At 40.0% G+C, this 17878-nt stretch overlaps 1 protein-coding gene across 2 annotated transcripts in view; it reads right to left on the bottom strand.

The window, feature by feature from the left end:
* The window catches only part of TTC39A (tetratricopeptide repeat domain 39A), a 43694-nt gene that overhangs the window by 16524 nt on the left and 9292 nt on the right, over window positions 1–17878 (bottom strand). For both annotated transcript variants that reach the window (XM_053392474.1, XM_053392473.1), the window contains exons 3-11: window positions 13314–13445; window positions 12121–12197; window positions 11687–11754; window positions 9364–9428; window positions 8691–8790; window positions 4923–4988; window positions 2014–2122; window positions 965–1032; window positions 791–850 (exon numbers count right to left, since the gene is read on the bottom strand). In XM_053392474.1, the coding sequence (XP_053248449.1) occupies window positions 791–850; window positions 965–1032; window positions 2014–2122; window positions 4923–4988; window positions 8691–8790; window positions 9364–9428; window positions 11687–11754; window positions 12121–12197; window positions 13314–13445 (745 nt within the window). The remainder of the gene's footprint in view (window positions 1–790; window positions 851–964; window positions 1033–2013; window positions 2123–4922; window positions 4989–8690; window positions 8791–9363; window positions 9429–11686; window positions 11755–12120; window positions 12198–13313; window positions 13446–17878) is intronic.

Raw genomic sequence — 17878 nt, 5'->3', positions numbered from 1 at the left:
AGCGAGAAAATACTAACCCAAAAGCATTCAGTGAGGTTCGAGGAGGTGTGCAGCTTTGAATCTGCGTCTGCCAAGTCCTAGCAAAACACTATCACATCATATTGGTTCTCAAACCAAGAGCCAATTCACAGTTTAGTAGTAATTTAGTGTTGTTTCTATCCAGTACCTAACAATAATAGATGCTCCATTTATTTATGTTCAAGTATTTATATTCTACTTGTAATGCTCAGAGAGGCTTGCATGAAGTTAAAATAATAAAAGTTTAAAAACCCACCACTACACTCACACAGCAGAGCAGCAATAGTTGTAACCAGTCCAAAATCTAAAGCCAGAAGGCTCAAATGATTTAAAATGCCTAGGCAAATAAAAAGGTCTTCACCTGATGCTGAAAAAATGTCAGGCTCTGCACCAGGTGGGGAAGGTAGTCCACAGCAGAGACATTACAACTGAAGGGCATCTCATCCAATGACAGGGTTGCGACAGTGGAGAAGGACCTCTGAAGATGACCTTTATATATGGGTCAGGTTCATGTGGAAAATAAGATGGCAAATAGCCTTGCTTTTCTACCATGATTTGCTTACAATCTTTATTGAATCCTTCTTATCAAATCTGGCAAGTCAACCAAGTTGCATGCCCTTCTACTTCTTTCAGCCCAACATCCATTTGTCACTCTTACTGTAGCCAAGTACTGTGCTGCAGAGAGCAAAACCCACCAGGAACTGTGATCATAAGGCCAAAGATTTCTTAAGCCCCAAGGAAGGTATGTGAAGGATAAAAACAAACTACTTACTCCATCAACATTGCCTCTTATTGTTTCTATTCTCCCTGCAAAAAACAGGAATATGGATCCCTGGAATAAATAAAGAAAAAACATTGGCAACAATTTTCATGTACATTTAATCATCTTTCTACAGTAAGATATTACATTGGTACACATATCAGGCCTATTTAAGATATATCTTACTTTTGGATATCGAGCCAAGTAAGGCTTAAGAAGTTTCTCTGCTTCTTCAACATTTCCTTTTCCTGTCCCTAAATTAATTGGGAGAACAAAAAATTAGAAAGTGGGGGTAGCCCAGACTTAGTTTACATTGTGAGTCCTTTCTATACTTTCTCTCAAGGCCAAATATAAACATTAATTTAGCTCAAAAATTATGGTGACACAAAAATATTAAAAGCAAATGATTACAGGGAAATCCTCATCAAAACTGAGCAGCTCCTAAATAGCCTGAAGATAGTTGACTTTTAGGCAACTCATTAAAACAAGTTTGGGCATTTACAGGTTTCACTGGGGAGGGGATCCTGTAAAACTGAAGCTATGGGCACGAAGAGTCACACTCTAGAATCAGCAACCCCAAGCTCCCTAAAGCTGCATCCCTATAAAGGCCTTGTATCAGCTGATCCCAGTGACTAGGAAGACCTGTGCTAAGGTTTTAAAACAAGTTAAAGAGTGGTTAGGGGAACAGCAAACACCTAACAAAATGCTTGCATTTATAGCTCATAATGTTATATTTCTGTTTAAATTGCTAGGATTAGCCTGGTTCAAAAACTGCCTATATGTTTTAAGCAGTATTTTGGGATGAGCTATGCATATATCTCAAAGTGCAAGTAGATAAATAGGTACTGCTCTGGTGGGAAGGTAAACGGCGTTTCCGTGCGCTGCTCTGGTTTGCCAGAAGCGGCTTAGTCATGCTGGCCACATGACCTGGAAGCTGTACGCCAGCTCCCTCGGCCAATAAAGCGAGATGAGCGCCGCAACCCCAGAGTCGTCCGCGACTGGACCTAATGGTCAGGGGTCACTTTACCTTTACCTTTATGCATATATCATATCCATCTTAAGTGTTTCTTGAAGAAAATAAAAGTTTGTGAAGAATTAAGTCATACATGAAAAATGCTAAAGCTATTCTGAATAAGTAATTCACAACCAGCTTTGTGATGAACACACTCCTTCCTATCCCCATGCCATTTTGGATGTATGAAGGGTCAACATTTAGAGAAGAAAATGAATCCTACCTAGCACAAAAGTCATGAAGGTATGATAGCAGAGTAGTAGCATAGTGCATAGCACGGACCTAAAGCTGTATACTGAGGCTCCTTCTTGAAGCTGTCGCAGACCATGTTCCTGCATCACAGTCAGATAAATGGTTGTAAATTAATTACACCTGTGGTTTGCTCTATTTGTTTCACCATAACTAAGGAGAGAAGTATCTTCCAACACAGAAAGTTAAATTGGTTTACTCAGCTAGTACAGGAGAACAATATCAATATATGTCACCATAGTGCCCAATAAAGTTATCAGACATCTCTTTCACAAAACACCAAATGAATGAAGTAGTGGTTACAGAAAATGCAATAGCAATTAACATGTGTTTCCCTTAGAAGATGCGCCATTTGGTCACACAAAGGGCACAGTGTACTGCAGTTTCTATACAGCAGGCATGTAATGCAGTACTACCGCTCACTTTTCCAAGACCAGGATGCTCAGCTTAATCACCCAACAGTATCTCCAGAAAACTTACCAGCTTGGTCCCCAGTGTCTACGACTGAGGTAAAAGACCTAATTACGCAGTTAAAAAACAATAGAGCCCCAGGCATTGATCACCTGCCCTCTGAACTTCTGAAGTCGAATATTGACTGGTGGGCACCTCTGCTTGCGGCACTATTCTCTCACATTGATTCATCTGGTTTACTCCCCGACAGCTGGGCCATTGCGGTAATCATCCCAATATTCAAAAAAGGCCCTACATCGAATCTGGCCAGCTACAGACCTATCAGCCTCTTACATATAGTTAGTAAATTATATGCAAAACACCTCCACAATAAATTAATCAACTGGATTGATGCTGAGGCTATCCTTGTGGAAGAACAAGTAGGATTCAGGCAAGGCAGATCTACTATAGACCATTGCTTCATCCTAGCCCACCTCATTAGATAAGTACACCAAGCAATCCTGCAGTGTGCTGTATGCTGCTTTCATTGATTTGAAAGATGCTTTTGATTCAATCTCACAAGTAAGTCTATGGGCCAAATTAAACACCTCAAGCATAGACAAAAGATTATTATATCTGATTAACTGCCTTTATAAAGACACTGTGCTGAAAGTGAATTGCTCTACAAATGGCCAACTTATAGGATCTGTCCCAGCCACAAAGGGAGTCAAGCAAGGATGCATTTTAGCCCCGGCACTCTTTAACCTATATATAAATGACATGGTCCAGTGCCTAACATCTTCAGAATTCCACACTTCTAAACTGGCCTCAAAACCAATCTCCGTACTATTATATGCTGATGATGCATATGTTTGTTATCCCAAACAAAAATAGGCCTGAAAAGATTGGTAAGAGAATTCTCAGTGTATTGCCAGAGAGAACACCTGGTTGTAAACTATCAGAAAACCAAAGTTATTGTTTTCTCAAGAAAATATAGGCCCCACAGTTGGCGTACGGACAATCAGCCTATCGAAGAGGTCAAAGCTTTCAAATATTTGGGCCTTATCTTCCAGGCCACAGGGTCATGGGGAGCACACCAAAAATGTGCAAAAGAAAAAGCATCCCAAAGTGCCAAGACTTTGACTCGCTTTTTCCATACAAAGGGTGGCAAACATATACCATCAACCCTAGAAGCCTTCCAAGCTAAAACGCTAGCACAGCTACTATACGGGGCTCAGATTTGGACTGGTAACCACCTTGGCACTTTGGAAGCTGTTCAATCAAAGTTTCTAAGGCAGATTTTTTCTGTACCACCATGCATCCCAAACACATCATTGAGACTGGAGGCAAGTCTCTCTTCAGTAGAACTATGGACTTGGCAAAGAACTTTTAACCTCTGGCTTCGCCTAAACTCAAATCCCCCCGGTTTACTATCCCTAGTACTTCAAGACTCCCATAAAAGTGCCTGGCTTAAAACTGTCTATCAAAAACTTCATTCTTGTGGCCCATCCCCATAACACCTACTCACTTTGGGCTCCACCAAAGCAAACAGTCTAACTGGTCAATGTCTAAAAGATATCGAGCACCAGAACAACCTGGCCACTATAAGGAAATTCTGCCCTTGGTATGTTCAGTTTCCATCTTCCCATTTTGATTCTCTGGCCCCATATCTGCACAAACTTATTATCCCAAAATACAGACATGCTTTTACACTTGCAAGACTGGATGTTTTGCCATCTGCGGTACCTGAGGGTCGATTCCAAAAGATTCTGTCTGAGAAATGTCTTTGCCCTTGTGTAGATGGTAGCACCGAAACAGCATCACAAGTCCTCCTGTCCTGTACTCTCTACAAAGACCTAAGGAACGAGATCATCACCCCACTCGTACTAACCATCCCAGGGTGCTCAACCACTGCCACAATGTCCTTTCTTCTATCAGATCAAAATGAGCAGATAACAGCAAAGGTTGCTAGCAGGGGCAATCAGAATAAGGGCCACTAACTGACTGCTGATTCAGGACTTTAAATTGTGCTTTTATATCAAATTTCCTTTTCTGCATATACTGTAATGTTTTACTGTTGCTATGCCCATTGGCTAATGCGAATAAAGTTTTATTTATCTTATCTTACTGTAGTGTGTGTGTGTGTGTGTAGCAGTTCTTAGTTTAATCGGTACTGTATAGATGCCGACTAAATGTTCACAGTGGTGGCTCCTACCCTGAAATAATATTAGTTTAGAGAGCATTTGGGAGCCAGCTATGGGGTGCAACTAAAAATGTACTCATTTACCCAGGCATTTGCTGACCGCTAATACTGACTCCTGGCATTTCTGGCTACTGCAATCAATACTGATGTTTTACAGGTTTTTATTTATAGGATTTTTATTGTTGTATTTTATTATTGCCCAGAGAAGTGCCTTGGTATGTCTTTTGAAATGACAGGTGGCATATAAAAGATTTCAATAAATGAAACAACATAAACAAACATATACTTGCCTTATTTCCTGAAAACCCAACAAACTCCAGTAACCGTACAATCCTTGATGGTAACATAGACAAAGTCTACAGAAATAAATACCAAAGAAAAATTGAGGGAAGAAAATTATATATAGATATACATTTATTTTACCTGCAACTTCTCAGAAAAGATATTTTACAAATAAAAGGAGCAGAACAAGTTTCATATCAAGCTCACCTAAAATGGCTTCCATATGTCATGTTTGCCATACCACACACCCCTCCATAGCACTGAGCACAATGCAATTATTTCTTATTTGTTAGTTTATTTAGTACTACATGTTTAAGCCATATTTCAGGGCAAACTCTCCTAAGGCATATTATTTACACATAATGTGGAGAGTTCCCATGTCAGCACAAGAAATAATAGGGCAGGTGTGGGAAGATGCTCAATGCCTCCACAGCCTTGGGCCAATTAGAGATGAGCAAGTCATGGGTCAAGTCATCTTACACCAGAGTGGAGACAACACATCTCTACCAGGTAACAAGCTTGTGAGGTTGGTAATTACAATCTGCCATGGTAATGAGGAAGGTCAAACAGTAGGCAGGGTTAGTTTTCTGTGTGTGTTTTTGCTCTTCCTTCCTTCATTATGAAAGCAGCAGTATAAAGTGGTGCCTTACAGTCTTATTATTTTGGAAATAAGCTTAACAAACATATCTAGAAGTGAAGCTGAACCAGTGCTTTTTTCTGGGGGGGGACGCAGGGGTACGCATACCCCTAAACATTTTGTGAATCTAAGTTTGGTCTCATTGAGGGGCGGTATTTTAATACGAATAGGAAAATGAGAGTACCCCTAAACATTTTTAAAAGAAAAAAGCTCTGAGCTGAATCATCAGAAAAGAAGATTCCAGTACGAAGGAGCCACTTCTATTATTTTTGTTCACGTCACATTTATAAAGAAAATCTTGACATTTGATGTACTTATACCTGGAGCCCTATTAGGCATTATGAGTAAAAATCATGGTTCAGCAACTATCTGAGTTCCAGATTACAGGAAACCTTCTGCATGTACAACTAAACATGCAAAACACCCACCCCACAGATAATTGCATAAACATCAGGGGAGGAGCATGCAAAGTTACTCCTCTGTTGCTGAACATGTGAGCTTATACACATGTGCAAACTAAGAGCCTTATACACTAGGAGGGGGGGCTGTCATCAACAATCAGTGGGGATTGTTAAGCCTTCTCTCTCTGGCGGGGTTCAAGAAAAACAGGGCTGTGCGCAGCAATCACCATTAGAAAAAAATATCCCTTCAGCACCAATTTCTAATAAAGGAGGATGAGGTGTTACTGGAGAGGGAAGACTTAAATGTTACTTTCTTGCATACTGAAGGTACCGATGAAACTACCATCCCCTACTCCCAATATTTCCATTGTTTAAAAACCACAGTGCAATTGCTAATCACATAATTAATATAACTTGTAGTTAGCTAGCCCCTACAAATTCTACAAACAGCTCACAAGTAGCTCACAAGCAGATACTGATATAAAATATAAAATCGGAAGGGTCATAATGGAGGGAACCTTCCTGCAAATTAAAATTGCAATATCATAAAAGCTTTTCATCAGCACAGTAGCTCTTCAATACATAATGCTGCCCTTATAAAATTCTTATTACTGGCAAGAAACAAGCTATATATAATAGAATAATCTGAGCATTTCCAGTGTGACAAATATAGCTCTTGCAAACTTGATGAGTTTTAGCTTCAAGCACATGTTGTAAGGTTTCACACATTTCCTCCCTGAAAAGGCCTTCACTCCTTCACACAGCTTAATTCATTTCCTGAAGTGCTTGTAATTTTAATCACTGTAGCCTAAACGTTCTGTATAATTGGTATCTTGTGATAAAATTTGCACAGGTGAAAAGCATACAGGAAATTATGGTGAGGACTAGTTTCTCGAAACTCAAAGCACAGAAAGCTTGTGGGGCACTAATTAAATTCTATTTCACACTGGGTGGCCAGTTATTAGAACCTGTGCTGAAAATCTTAACCAGTAAAGTGGTTTCCCAAATGCTCTATGGAGTAGTGATATGGGGCATGGACCCAAATGCTAACAAAGAAATAGTACAGAACAAATTTCTCAGGAAAGTGCTCTCGCTCCCCAAGGGGACCCCAGCGGCTCTTATCCGCACTGAAGCGGACATGACAACAATATGGGCTAGAATTGACTATCTGTGTCTAAGCTATGTGAAAAGACTCCAATCTCTCTCGGAGGAGAGATTCCCCGCTGTGTCCCACACTGAAGGAGAACAGTCCAAATGCTGGAAGGCTGACATCCAAAGCCTCTTGTCCCAATATCAATTACAAGATCTTCAGGTGACCATGAAGATGGATAGGAGGCACCTAAGAGATTGTCTCTTTAGGTCCGATGAAGAAAGGGATTTATCCACGATTGCCTCTACCAAAAGTTCACCATGGCTCCCACTTATTAAAATGGAGCACACCCGAGCTAGATATCTAACAAAGCTCCCACTTGCTGTACTAAGAATCGCTTTTACAGAATTATTATTCCAATCAATGGCCTCGATGGTGTTGGATGGTCGGTACAGCAAAGTACAGTACGAGGAGAGACTTTGTATATGTGGGCAACCCTGTGTAGAGGATCTGTACCATTATTTATTGCAATGCCCACTATATATAGATCCAAGAAACCGATTTATAAAACCCCTGCTTACGAATGGAATACACTCTAACAGGGTGGAAAGGGTGAAATGGCTGCTGAGCGATACTGATGACTTTGTAACCTATAAAGTAGCACTATATCCGTTGGCAGCTAAGAAGATCAGGAGAAAAGAGCTAGATAAAATAGCAGTCAACTGCAAAGGGGATTCGGACACTTAAGCTGGCATATTTTACCTGAGATTTCCCTGCTATTCTAGCTTATTCAACAAATAATTTCTAGGATACTTGACCGTGGTTTTTTGTACTGGTAGTGCTAAATTTTTTTATGGTTATTGCTGTTTTTCCTTTTGTTCCCCTTGTGAACGATGCCATGGCCTTTAGGCTAGCGCAATAGAGTCTATGAATGAATGAATATACAATAATAATCATAAAATGATCAACCATCATGACAAATTAAGAACAAACCACCATCAAAGGCTTGGGAAGTAAAGTGGCTTTAAGCAAGAACTAAAATGCTAGCCGGTCACAACTCAGAGATTATTCTGGTTCCACAAAGAAGGCTCACCCTGGAAGTTGCCTTATATTGAGTCAGACCATTGGTCCATCTAACTCACTACTGTCTCTCCCAATCCCACCTGGAGATACTGAGGACTGAACCTGGGACCTTCTGCATGCAAACTTGATGCTCTACCACTGAGACTCGGCTTTTCTGCTGCAGGCCACAATACAATCAGGAAGGCCTTACTCGCATACCTCAACAGCTGGGCAGGCTGATATTGAAGAAGGCACTCCCTAAAATAGCCTGATCTCAAGTTGTTTAGAGCCTTCTAAGCCAGTACATGGGCCTTAGATATGGCTCAGTCGCAAACTGGCAGCCAGAGCACTGAGAGAGTTACAGGTGGTGGGAAATCTCATAAGAAAGCAGCTCATAAAATGTTATAGCCACTACATGGAGCTGCTACCACATAGCAGCATTTTCAGCCGCTGGAACCAATTCTTATGTAAAAGATGCCAACTTCAAATAATCTCTTGAACAGTCAAATATAAAGCCAGATGATGGAATACAACTCCCAACAGCCCTAGCCAGAACCATGTATACAAAAAAAACTGTGATACATACCAGATTAAATGCCCCAACTCCCAGCTTTACGCCACCTTCAAAATGGGGGTGATTTTCTCCTTTAACATAGTGGGGAGAATGTATTAGACTGTCCAGCTCCCTATCAAACCAAAAGATCTCATCAAAACCCAGAATGTAATCCAGTTCTAATACCAATCATGGTCTAGCACTTTGAAATACATGACAATAAGAGCTACTGCTAATATACCATTTACCCAATACCCACGGTATGAAGAGAGTACCAGAGATGGCCTTGCATCTTTTGAATTCCCTCCCCCCTGGGGAGGTGCACATCACCCACTTGCTGGTGATTTTAAAGAGGAGTAAAAAAAGTTTATTCTACTCAGACTTTTATTAATGGCCTCACTTATCTTTCTGATTCATTGCTGTTGTTTCAACTGTGAGTTTACTGGTTTTGCTTTTAGAGTCATATATTGTATTTATTAGTAACCACTCTAAGCTGCTTTATTAGAGTTTTTACTTTGAAAGTGCAGGATATAAATACATTAGATTGATTGATTAATTAAAATAAAATAAAATATCAGCCAGAATCAATTTAGACTAGAGTGAAGCCTGAGAAGTGCAGAGCAGCAAACATAATAAGCAATAACCTTTGATTTGGATGGATGCCTGGAACATAATAATTGTAAAAAAATATTAAAATGCTACAAACCTATATGTTTGATAACTGTTTCTGACTTTGATGCTGCCTTTGATAAAGCTAACCATGTTTTCATCCTAAGGAAAATACAATAGATCACACATTTCAGCATACGTGTACATGAAAATCCTCTTGCTTTTGGGGACAATGACTAAAAGTTAGTTACAAAATCTAGATGGTAAATACTTAAGGGTCAGTCTTTTTCTAATACATGCACATATACCTTTTAAAAAAAAATCTTTAAAATTTTGATCTTGTTAAGTACCTAACACAAATTTCAAAGCTCTAGCCCTTAGTTTGGATACATCAAGTAAAACAGAAGCAGAATAGTAGTATTCCTTATTAATTAACACTAGAAAAATGAGACAGGAAGTATTTCATCAGAGAAGAACCTATTATTACTGACTTTGCACAAAAGCCGCTGTTCCTACATGCTATGTCATGGGCTTTGTAATGATTTGGACTACCGATGATTAGCATGGGGCCATCAGCTTTAGCTAATCCAAGACACATGCTGGACACTTGCAAAGGCATAAGAAACCTTAGAGAAAGCAGGCATCAGGAACAGTGTTCGACTGAATTCAACTTGCAAAATGCAACCAGGCCACCCTGACACTGTAGAGTTTGATAAGGATCCAACAAGCTGTCTCCATCTCAAATCGAGGACAAGGAAATCTCTGTGAAAAGTATTTACGGTAGATTCTGCCATGAGTTTTCCCTTCATTGGCTATTAATCTGTCACTGGCCCTTTGAGAGCAGCCAAATTGAACTCTGGGAAAAGGAGAGGGAAAGTCCACTCCAAGAGAGGTCTATTAGGGCCAAACTAGAGAAGACACCACCCACACAATAAGAAGCTATGTATGTAAATAGCTTTTAAAAACTAAAAGTGTGGGAGGACCTTATGCAGATGATGAGCCTGGTGTGATGGATAGGGGTCTCAGTCTGGATAATCTTTAAAAAGTAAGTCATGTAATGCTAATCTTGTCTAGGATGGTCTTTAGAGCTGTGAATGAATATGGCTATCAATGTAGTCAGCTGAGCTGAAAATGTTGTCAGCAATAAAAAGTTTAAATTTTCTACATATCTTCTGAAACAGCAACAAGAATTGTAAGTTATATTGTGCTCCCTTTCCAGGAGGAGGTAGCATCATGCTACGTACAGAACATATTTGTTCCAATACTTTGTTCCAATACTCCATACTTCAAGTCAGGAAAAGGGAGAATATGAAGAAATAAATTAGACATTGTAGCATGGGCTAAGAATACCACCTAGTGAGTAGAATGTGGCCCATAGGCCACACATTGCTTACTTTTGTATTTTTTAAAAAACAAAGGTACCCCACTTTGCTACAGATGTAAATAATGGGGCAGAACAGTGGCAATTAAGGGAGATACTCCCCATTTGTTAAGTATAGCAGTTACTTTAGGGTGACGCTGCAAATGACAACCATGTGATGTCACTTGGTGCCATATCTAGTTTGTAGTAAGAGATGGGTATTTCAAATTCAGTTCAGTTTTGCTTTTTGTTTTTGATTAAATAGGATGGGCGTAGCAGTTATCTTTCCAAAAAGTAGGAAAACCAAAATAGAATAAGATAATACAACAGTTATTATTTCTTAAGAAAAGTATTGGTTTCTTAGTTTCAACGAGATTCCCACCCATCCCTTGTTTCACAAAGAGTGGCAGGAAGCCTCAAGATTCAAGGCTGCCTTTAATAGAGGAGGTTAAATGGAATTTGCTTTACAAAAAATAAGCTAACCTACTTACAAAAAGGTAATAACTAAAATATGGAACTCCCTTTAATTTACAAGTAGTTGTTCATGCATATGAAATGAAATGAGAAGAATAAGCCTGCAAATGAAGCTGTATACATCTCTGCAAATGTGGAGTTTTAGCAAGCTATCCAGTCCTCTTTTACATGAGTGCAGCATTAGACGATATGAGATTCTGAGAACCAGAAAGTTTCAGCTACTCCCCTCTGCCCACTATCCATATCCCATAAGAGATCCACTAGGCTGAAAATAATAATACTAAGAATACTGTACCAGCTGCAATACTCTTCCACTCAGTTACAGAATGATTTATTAAGTCCCCATATTATGAACTGGAAACATCCTGACTTCCTAATTAAACTTGCTTCTCAGTGTGAGAGAAGCTACATGTTATGCAAAATGCATAAAAGCAAAGCTGCATGGTGTGGGTGGACGAAGAAAGAGATTCTTACTAACATCACCTGCCCGACTCACTGTGATCTTAGTAACTACGGTCTTATTGAAATTAACTGAGGCCTCACATTCCTGTTTCCACAACAATGTTCCAAAAACAAATGCTCTTACCTGAAGGAATGTAAGAGCAGCTCTCTGAAGCAAACATTCAGCATAGCAAATTTCTGCATGAATTTCCTCTTTTTAAAAAGGGGGAAAAGGGGAAAAAAAGATATGAAGTGCATAGTAGGAAAGATCCACCACCAAATGGAACAGTGTCATCATAACCACTACAATCTTCCACACTATAATACAAGCACACCTCAAAAATGTCCACATTCGGATGTCCTATTAAGGCTGTTGCCTGGATGCCCTTGTTTTCGAAGATTAGGCAGGTGGTGACCTTTCCAGTTGTGGCTTCCCACCTACGCAATTGTTTCCCCACAGAGGCTTGCCAGCTGCCCACTCCTGAACTGTTAAGCACCAGGTGAATATTTATTTATTTTACCAGGCAGTCATGTGGACAGAAACAGGAGCTAATGTTTATTTTTGTTTATTTTTTTTACCTTCAGTTAATTGGTCAACATTGTGTCTGTGCACTAAATTGTTCAGTGAATCGGCCACGGTGGACTTCTTCCGAAACCTACATAAAAACAAAAGAGGCTGGAAATGTAGAACATATTGACAAAACCCTTTAGTCATATTGGCCTTCAAAAACTAAGCCTAACAATGCAATCTTATGCATGTATTATCAAAAGCAAGTCCAACTGCTGAAAGGTGCTTACTCCCATCAGCTAAATAGACACAGAAATGGAGTCTAAGTACATCTAAACTATATTTGCATATATTCTTGCTCCAATACCTTTGTCTTTTTTTTTATTTCAGTGCTTTTCCTCCACTCTGTCAAAACTTTAGATTCCAATCCAAGGAGATTACAGACTTTAAATTTTAATTTATTACTCTGCAAAATGCCAAGTACACAGAACAATATGTTCTTATGCTCAAAGTGATTTAAGAAAAGGCTGTATGTATAATTAAAGGTTTCATATACTATTTTCAATTATCTTTTACATTACAGTGGTACCTCAGGTTACATACGCTTCAGGTTACAGATTCCGCTAACCCAGAAATAGTACCTCAGGTTAAGAACTTTGCTTCAGGATGAGAACAGAAATCGTGCGGTGGCGGCGCAGCGGCAGCAGGAGGCCCCATTAGCTAAAGTGGTGCTTCAGGTTAAGAACAGTTTCAGGTTAAGAACGGACCTCTGGAACAAATTAAGTATGTAACCAGAGGTACCACTGTACTTCGGCATACTAAATTTTGCCATTATATTTCTATGTGTTAAATTTTCTGACTAGCAACAGTTGGGGCTCAATGCCTTTATGTGGTCACCTCAAGCATTTTCTGACATAAACATTAACCTCTGTTTAAAGCGGTATGCTATTCTATAGTGTTTATAGTCCCACAATTGTCATTTTGGCTGCATGACAATAAATAAATATTTCCAAAATGGCTTACATGTGGCCATATGTAGGTAAACTGCAAGTAAAATTATACCTTTCAACTTTCATGTAGATGACTGCATTTATACATGGTGGAATCCAACTGTCAAAAAAAATTATTGGTGGCACATGAAGGTTCCTAAGAATCCTTTAGCGTTTTCCTCTACTAAAACATTTTATTCATTCTTACTGTTGCAAAGCTGTCTCATGTACTTATTCTATGCTTTTGACCATCTAGAATAATTCTCTGTGCTTACTTCTGACATATGGCTTGAGCTTCTTTCATTGTGTTTCCAGCATTCAGTATGTCCTGCGAGTCAAAGGTCATCATGGCTTGCATTTCCAGTATGGTGGCATATGTCAATGCATGATACATACTCCCCTTTGTTCTGTGGGAAACAAATTAAAGGGAGATACATCTATTCTATGATACTCACAGAAGCCACAATAAAGAGTAAAGGAATGAAAACAAAAACAATGGCCTTAAAGGTAGGAGGTCAAAGGAGTGGAGAGTTAGAAGCAGCAATACCCAGGATCTCTGAAGGATATTTTAAAAGCAGGATTGGAAAACCTATCAGCCCGAGAGCCATATTCCTTCATGGACAACCTCCTGTGGACCACATGTCAGTGGTGGGAAGGGCCAGAGCGAAAAGGTACAGAATAACAGGTGGGACTCTTTCCTTTGTACAGTTGGCTACATTCCAGTCATGCAAAAACCAGGTTTCCATGCACACAAGTCCATCCAGGCAAGCAAGAGGCATTACCACCCTTCAAGAACGCATTCCAGCCAAGCAAGAGCATTGTAGGAGGGTGAAGAGCAAGGTCTGATGGGACATGGCCTGGGGAAAAACCTGAGGGCTGGACAAAGAGGCCTAAAGGGCCACATTCAGTCCACCGGTTGGAGATTCCCCTCCCCTTAAAGAACTGGACTTTGTCCTTGAACATCACAGTGCCATTCACAACACAACCACTTCTCTGAATAGCACAGAATAAACACTGCGGTCTTGCTGTAGACCTCATTTCTTAAATTTCAGTCCAACAATCCTATCAAGATTGAAGGGATCAGACAAGCAGAGATATAAGAAGGGCGGCCAAGGAGATACCGAACTGCTTTTAAGAGGCAGCATGATGGTACATGGTCTTGGCTTTACTTTAGCCCTTGCACATGTTTGAAAACAAAACAGCTGTGTCTGTACATCCTGCAACACACACTGAAAGGATACTTCCTGAAGTAAAAATCTTAGCACCAGAAATGGAATCCCTAATATTAACATCTATTACTGTAATGTGTACTTACCTCAGAAATACTGAAGAGACCAAGCTCAAATTTTTACTAAAGTTCTGTCTGCTCTACAGAATTTTCTGGTTATAATTTTTGTTGGATTTGGTTTTCAGTGCTTAGAACATGTATTCCCTTTGTCATCCACTCCTATGGGTTTTCTCTCCCATCCCCCACAAGTATGTCTGCATGTGTTGGATGGTGGTGGAAACTCCAAGTAGACTATCTTAAAGGATGTTTTCAAGGATTGGGTCATCTATTATGATCCTTTGTTATTAGACCACTTGTAAAGGTTCACACAATTGACTGCACTGGTATATGGTCATCTAGTTATTTGCACTACTATGAAAAAATAGAAAGATGGGAATGCAACAAAGACTGGGCTACCAGTCAGAAAGCACACAAAGACCTGCGTGCTGCCTTCTGTCATCTAATACATCCTAAATGGTCCTTCTAGGGACCTCTTAGTTTTGACTGTTGCTACTGGTTCCTGTCAGAGCAACTTCTCTTCTTATCTGTGGGCATTTTTCTCTCCAAACAGTTATCTCCTTCAAGCAAATTTAAATCCAAAAGATGTTGCCCCCCTTCCCCAGTTTATCACCCTAAGACATATAGGTTCTCTCATCTCTCCATTATTTGATTCCACACCATCCAAACAGCAGTTCCTCAGGCTAGAGATCTTGCATTCAGCAAAGCTACACTAACACAGAAGCCAACAATGGGACAAACCCTTAATTAAATTACAGTCTCCAAAGTAAGGAAAGGAGGAGCTATTAATCGACATTTAATTACACTAGATAAAGCACAGCAAACTGTTCTGTGGGGAACAATCTGCATTGGGAGGGAAAAGAGGGATTTGTCTGACTCACAAAGAGATCTTATTTATATGTTAAATTAGAGATAATCACAGCATACCCTTAAGGTTTGTCCACAGAGGTACTTTCTCCTTGTGGCAAAAGCCTTTCCACCTCACATTTATGACACTGTAAAATCAAACCCATTACTAGCCCATGAGGTTACTTGTAAATACAACCATTGCTACTGCTTCTTGCAGTATATTTGTACAGATAGTTGGTGTGTTAGATACCACAGAGCAATCATAAAATGTGTTGTAAGTGGTACAGAAGCCAATAACTTAATAGCTTGTCTACGTGGGCTTGCCAACATATATTGACCCCCTGGGGTTGAGGGTCAGAAGAGGTAGAAAAAGGCCTGAGGTTGAAAAGCAGTTTAGGATGTATAGTGCAATCAAATTAACAAGGAACTATGAGCCTCATAAGGGATGCGTGTGGCTCTGTGGGTTAAACCAGAGCCTAGGACTTGCCGATCAGAAGGTCAGCGGTTCGAATCCCCATGACGGGGTGAGCTCCCGTTGCTCGGTCCCTGCTCCTGCCAACCTAGCAGTTCGAAAGCACATCAAAGTGCAAGTAGATAAATAGGTACCGCTCCGGCGGGAAGGTAAACGGTGTTTCCATGCACTGCTCTGGTTCGCCAGAAGCTGCTTAGTCACGCTGGCCACATGACACGGAAGCTGTATGCCGGCTCCCTCGGACAATAAAGTGAAATGAGCGCCGCAACCCCAGAGTCGGTCATGACTGGACCTAATGGTCAGGGGTCCCTTTACCTTTACTATGAGGCTCATAAATAAAGGGCACAGGCATGTACAGAGTGCATCTCCTTTGCCAATGAATAACCTCTGCATTTAATAAGCTGATTCCACAATATTACAGTATTCTCACATCGTGCTGTTTTACTGCTAAAAAATGTATACAGGTGTTGTTATTTTTCAGTTGTTTAGTTTCCTTTTTTATATAATCATAGAATCGTGGTATTGGAAGGGACCCCAAGTGTCATCTAGTCCAACCCCCTGCAATGCATCATAGAATTTTTACATTCTACAATTCCTAGGAATGGTGGTTGATTATAAATAAATGTGGATTTTATACTGATTTATTTTACTTTATTTTATTTACATTCCTAAGAATTTAGGTTGAGCCTCATTACATCTTTAACAAATGAACTCAGAAGTTTGGGAAACACTAGTTTACCTTTACGTTTGGGCAAGATAAAAGCATTGTTTTGCTTTTGCTTTTGTTTTCTCTCTCCATAAGATGTATTCTTGTATTCCTGTGCTGCACCTACAGCTTATATATTTCTCAGGTATTTTCTATGGTGTGTAATGGCAAACACAAAACCTAGATAAATTAGATAAAATACTTCCTTGTTCCTGCATTCAAGACAGGCATTACATGATGCATGAATACCAATTCAATTTACTAAGGCAATATAAAAACTTTGAAATAGCATTTATGTTATAGTCTTGGTCTTTCAATAAAAAGCTAGCAAAGTGCTTTTCTGTCAGGACTGGCAGGCACTCAGATCAGTTATGTTCAATACCATCAGGAAATTCAGTGCATTATTCTGATTCATATCAAAACAATGAAATCAGAATTTGAGAACCCTAATAACTAGATCTGACATTTAATCTACAATATATGGACTACAAAGAAGCTTTCATCTACACTCTTAAATCCTGAAATAGCTTTTGCCCATCAGCTTCTATGAGCTGGAACAAAGTAACCTTTTGTATTCCTTTGAGTTACCTGTTCCTAAAAGATTCATAAGTCCTCCCTGCATGAAGCGACCATATTTGGCGTGTCAGCACCAGCATTTGGCAAAGGAAACAGAGCTAGGCAGCTAACAGAATGATCCTAACTTCAATTTATGCATGCTCAATGAGAAAATAGACACCTACTAGGACAGAGGAAAATGGTCATTTTTGGTGGAAGCATCATCTTTCCCAATAGGTGAATCTCTAACTCATATTCCAATGGGACTACTGGTGGGAAGTGGGGCTGAGACATGAAAGCGAACACCAACACAATGGCAACACTCCTTAAATCACTTGCCAATAGCTTCTAGTTAGTACCTAGTCACAGGAATGGTCAATCATATTATTAATAATTATTATTAACTATATTTTATTTATATCCCACCCACCTGGCTGGGTTTCCCTAGCCACTCTCGGCAGCTTATAGCATATATAAAAATACAACAAAACATCAAACATTTTAAAAAAAAGAATATGCAACCAATTATTCATCGCTATCTCTATGTGTCTCTTGCATCTACAGGCAACCAGCCAACATACACAGTGGCACTGATATTAACCACCCACAATGTCATTCGGAGGCTGAAACTAGTAGGAAGCCAGTTACTTATTATTTCAGGGCGCTGTGGTCTAAACCACTGAGCCTAGGGCTTGCCGATCAGAAGGTCGGCGGTTCGAATCCCCGTGAAGGGGTGAGCTCCTGTTGCTCGGTCCCTGCTCCTGCCCACCTAGCAGTTCGAAAGCATACCAGTACAAGTAGATAAATAGGTACCGCTCCGGCGGGAAGGTAAACGGCGTATCTGTGCGCTGCTCTGTTTCACCAGAAGCGGCATAGTCATGCTGGCCACATGACCCGGAAGCTGTCTGTGGACAAACGCCAGCTCCCTTGGCCTACAGAGCGAGATGAGCGCTGCAACCCCAGAGTCATCTGC

The sequence above is a fragment of the Podarcis raffonei genome, chromosome 6 (genome assembly GCF_027172205.1).
Source record: "Podarcis raffonei isolate rPodRaf1 chromosome 6, rPodRaf1.pri, whole genome shotgun sequence".
Lineage (NCBI taxonomy): Eukaryota > Metazoa > Chordata > Lepidosauria > Squamata > Lacertidae > Podarcis > Podarcis raffonei.
This window is presented reverse-complemented; position numbering and strand designations above follow the sequence as displayed.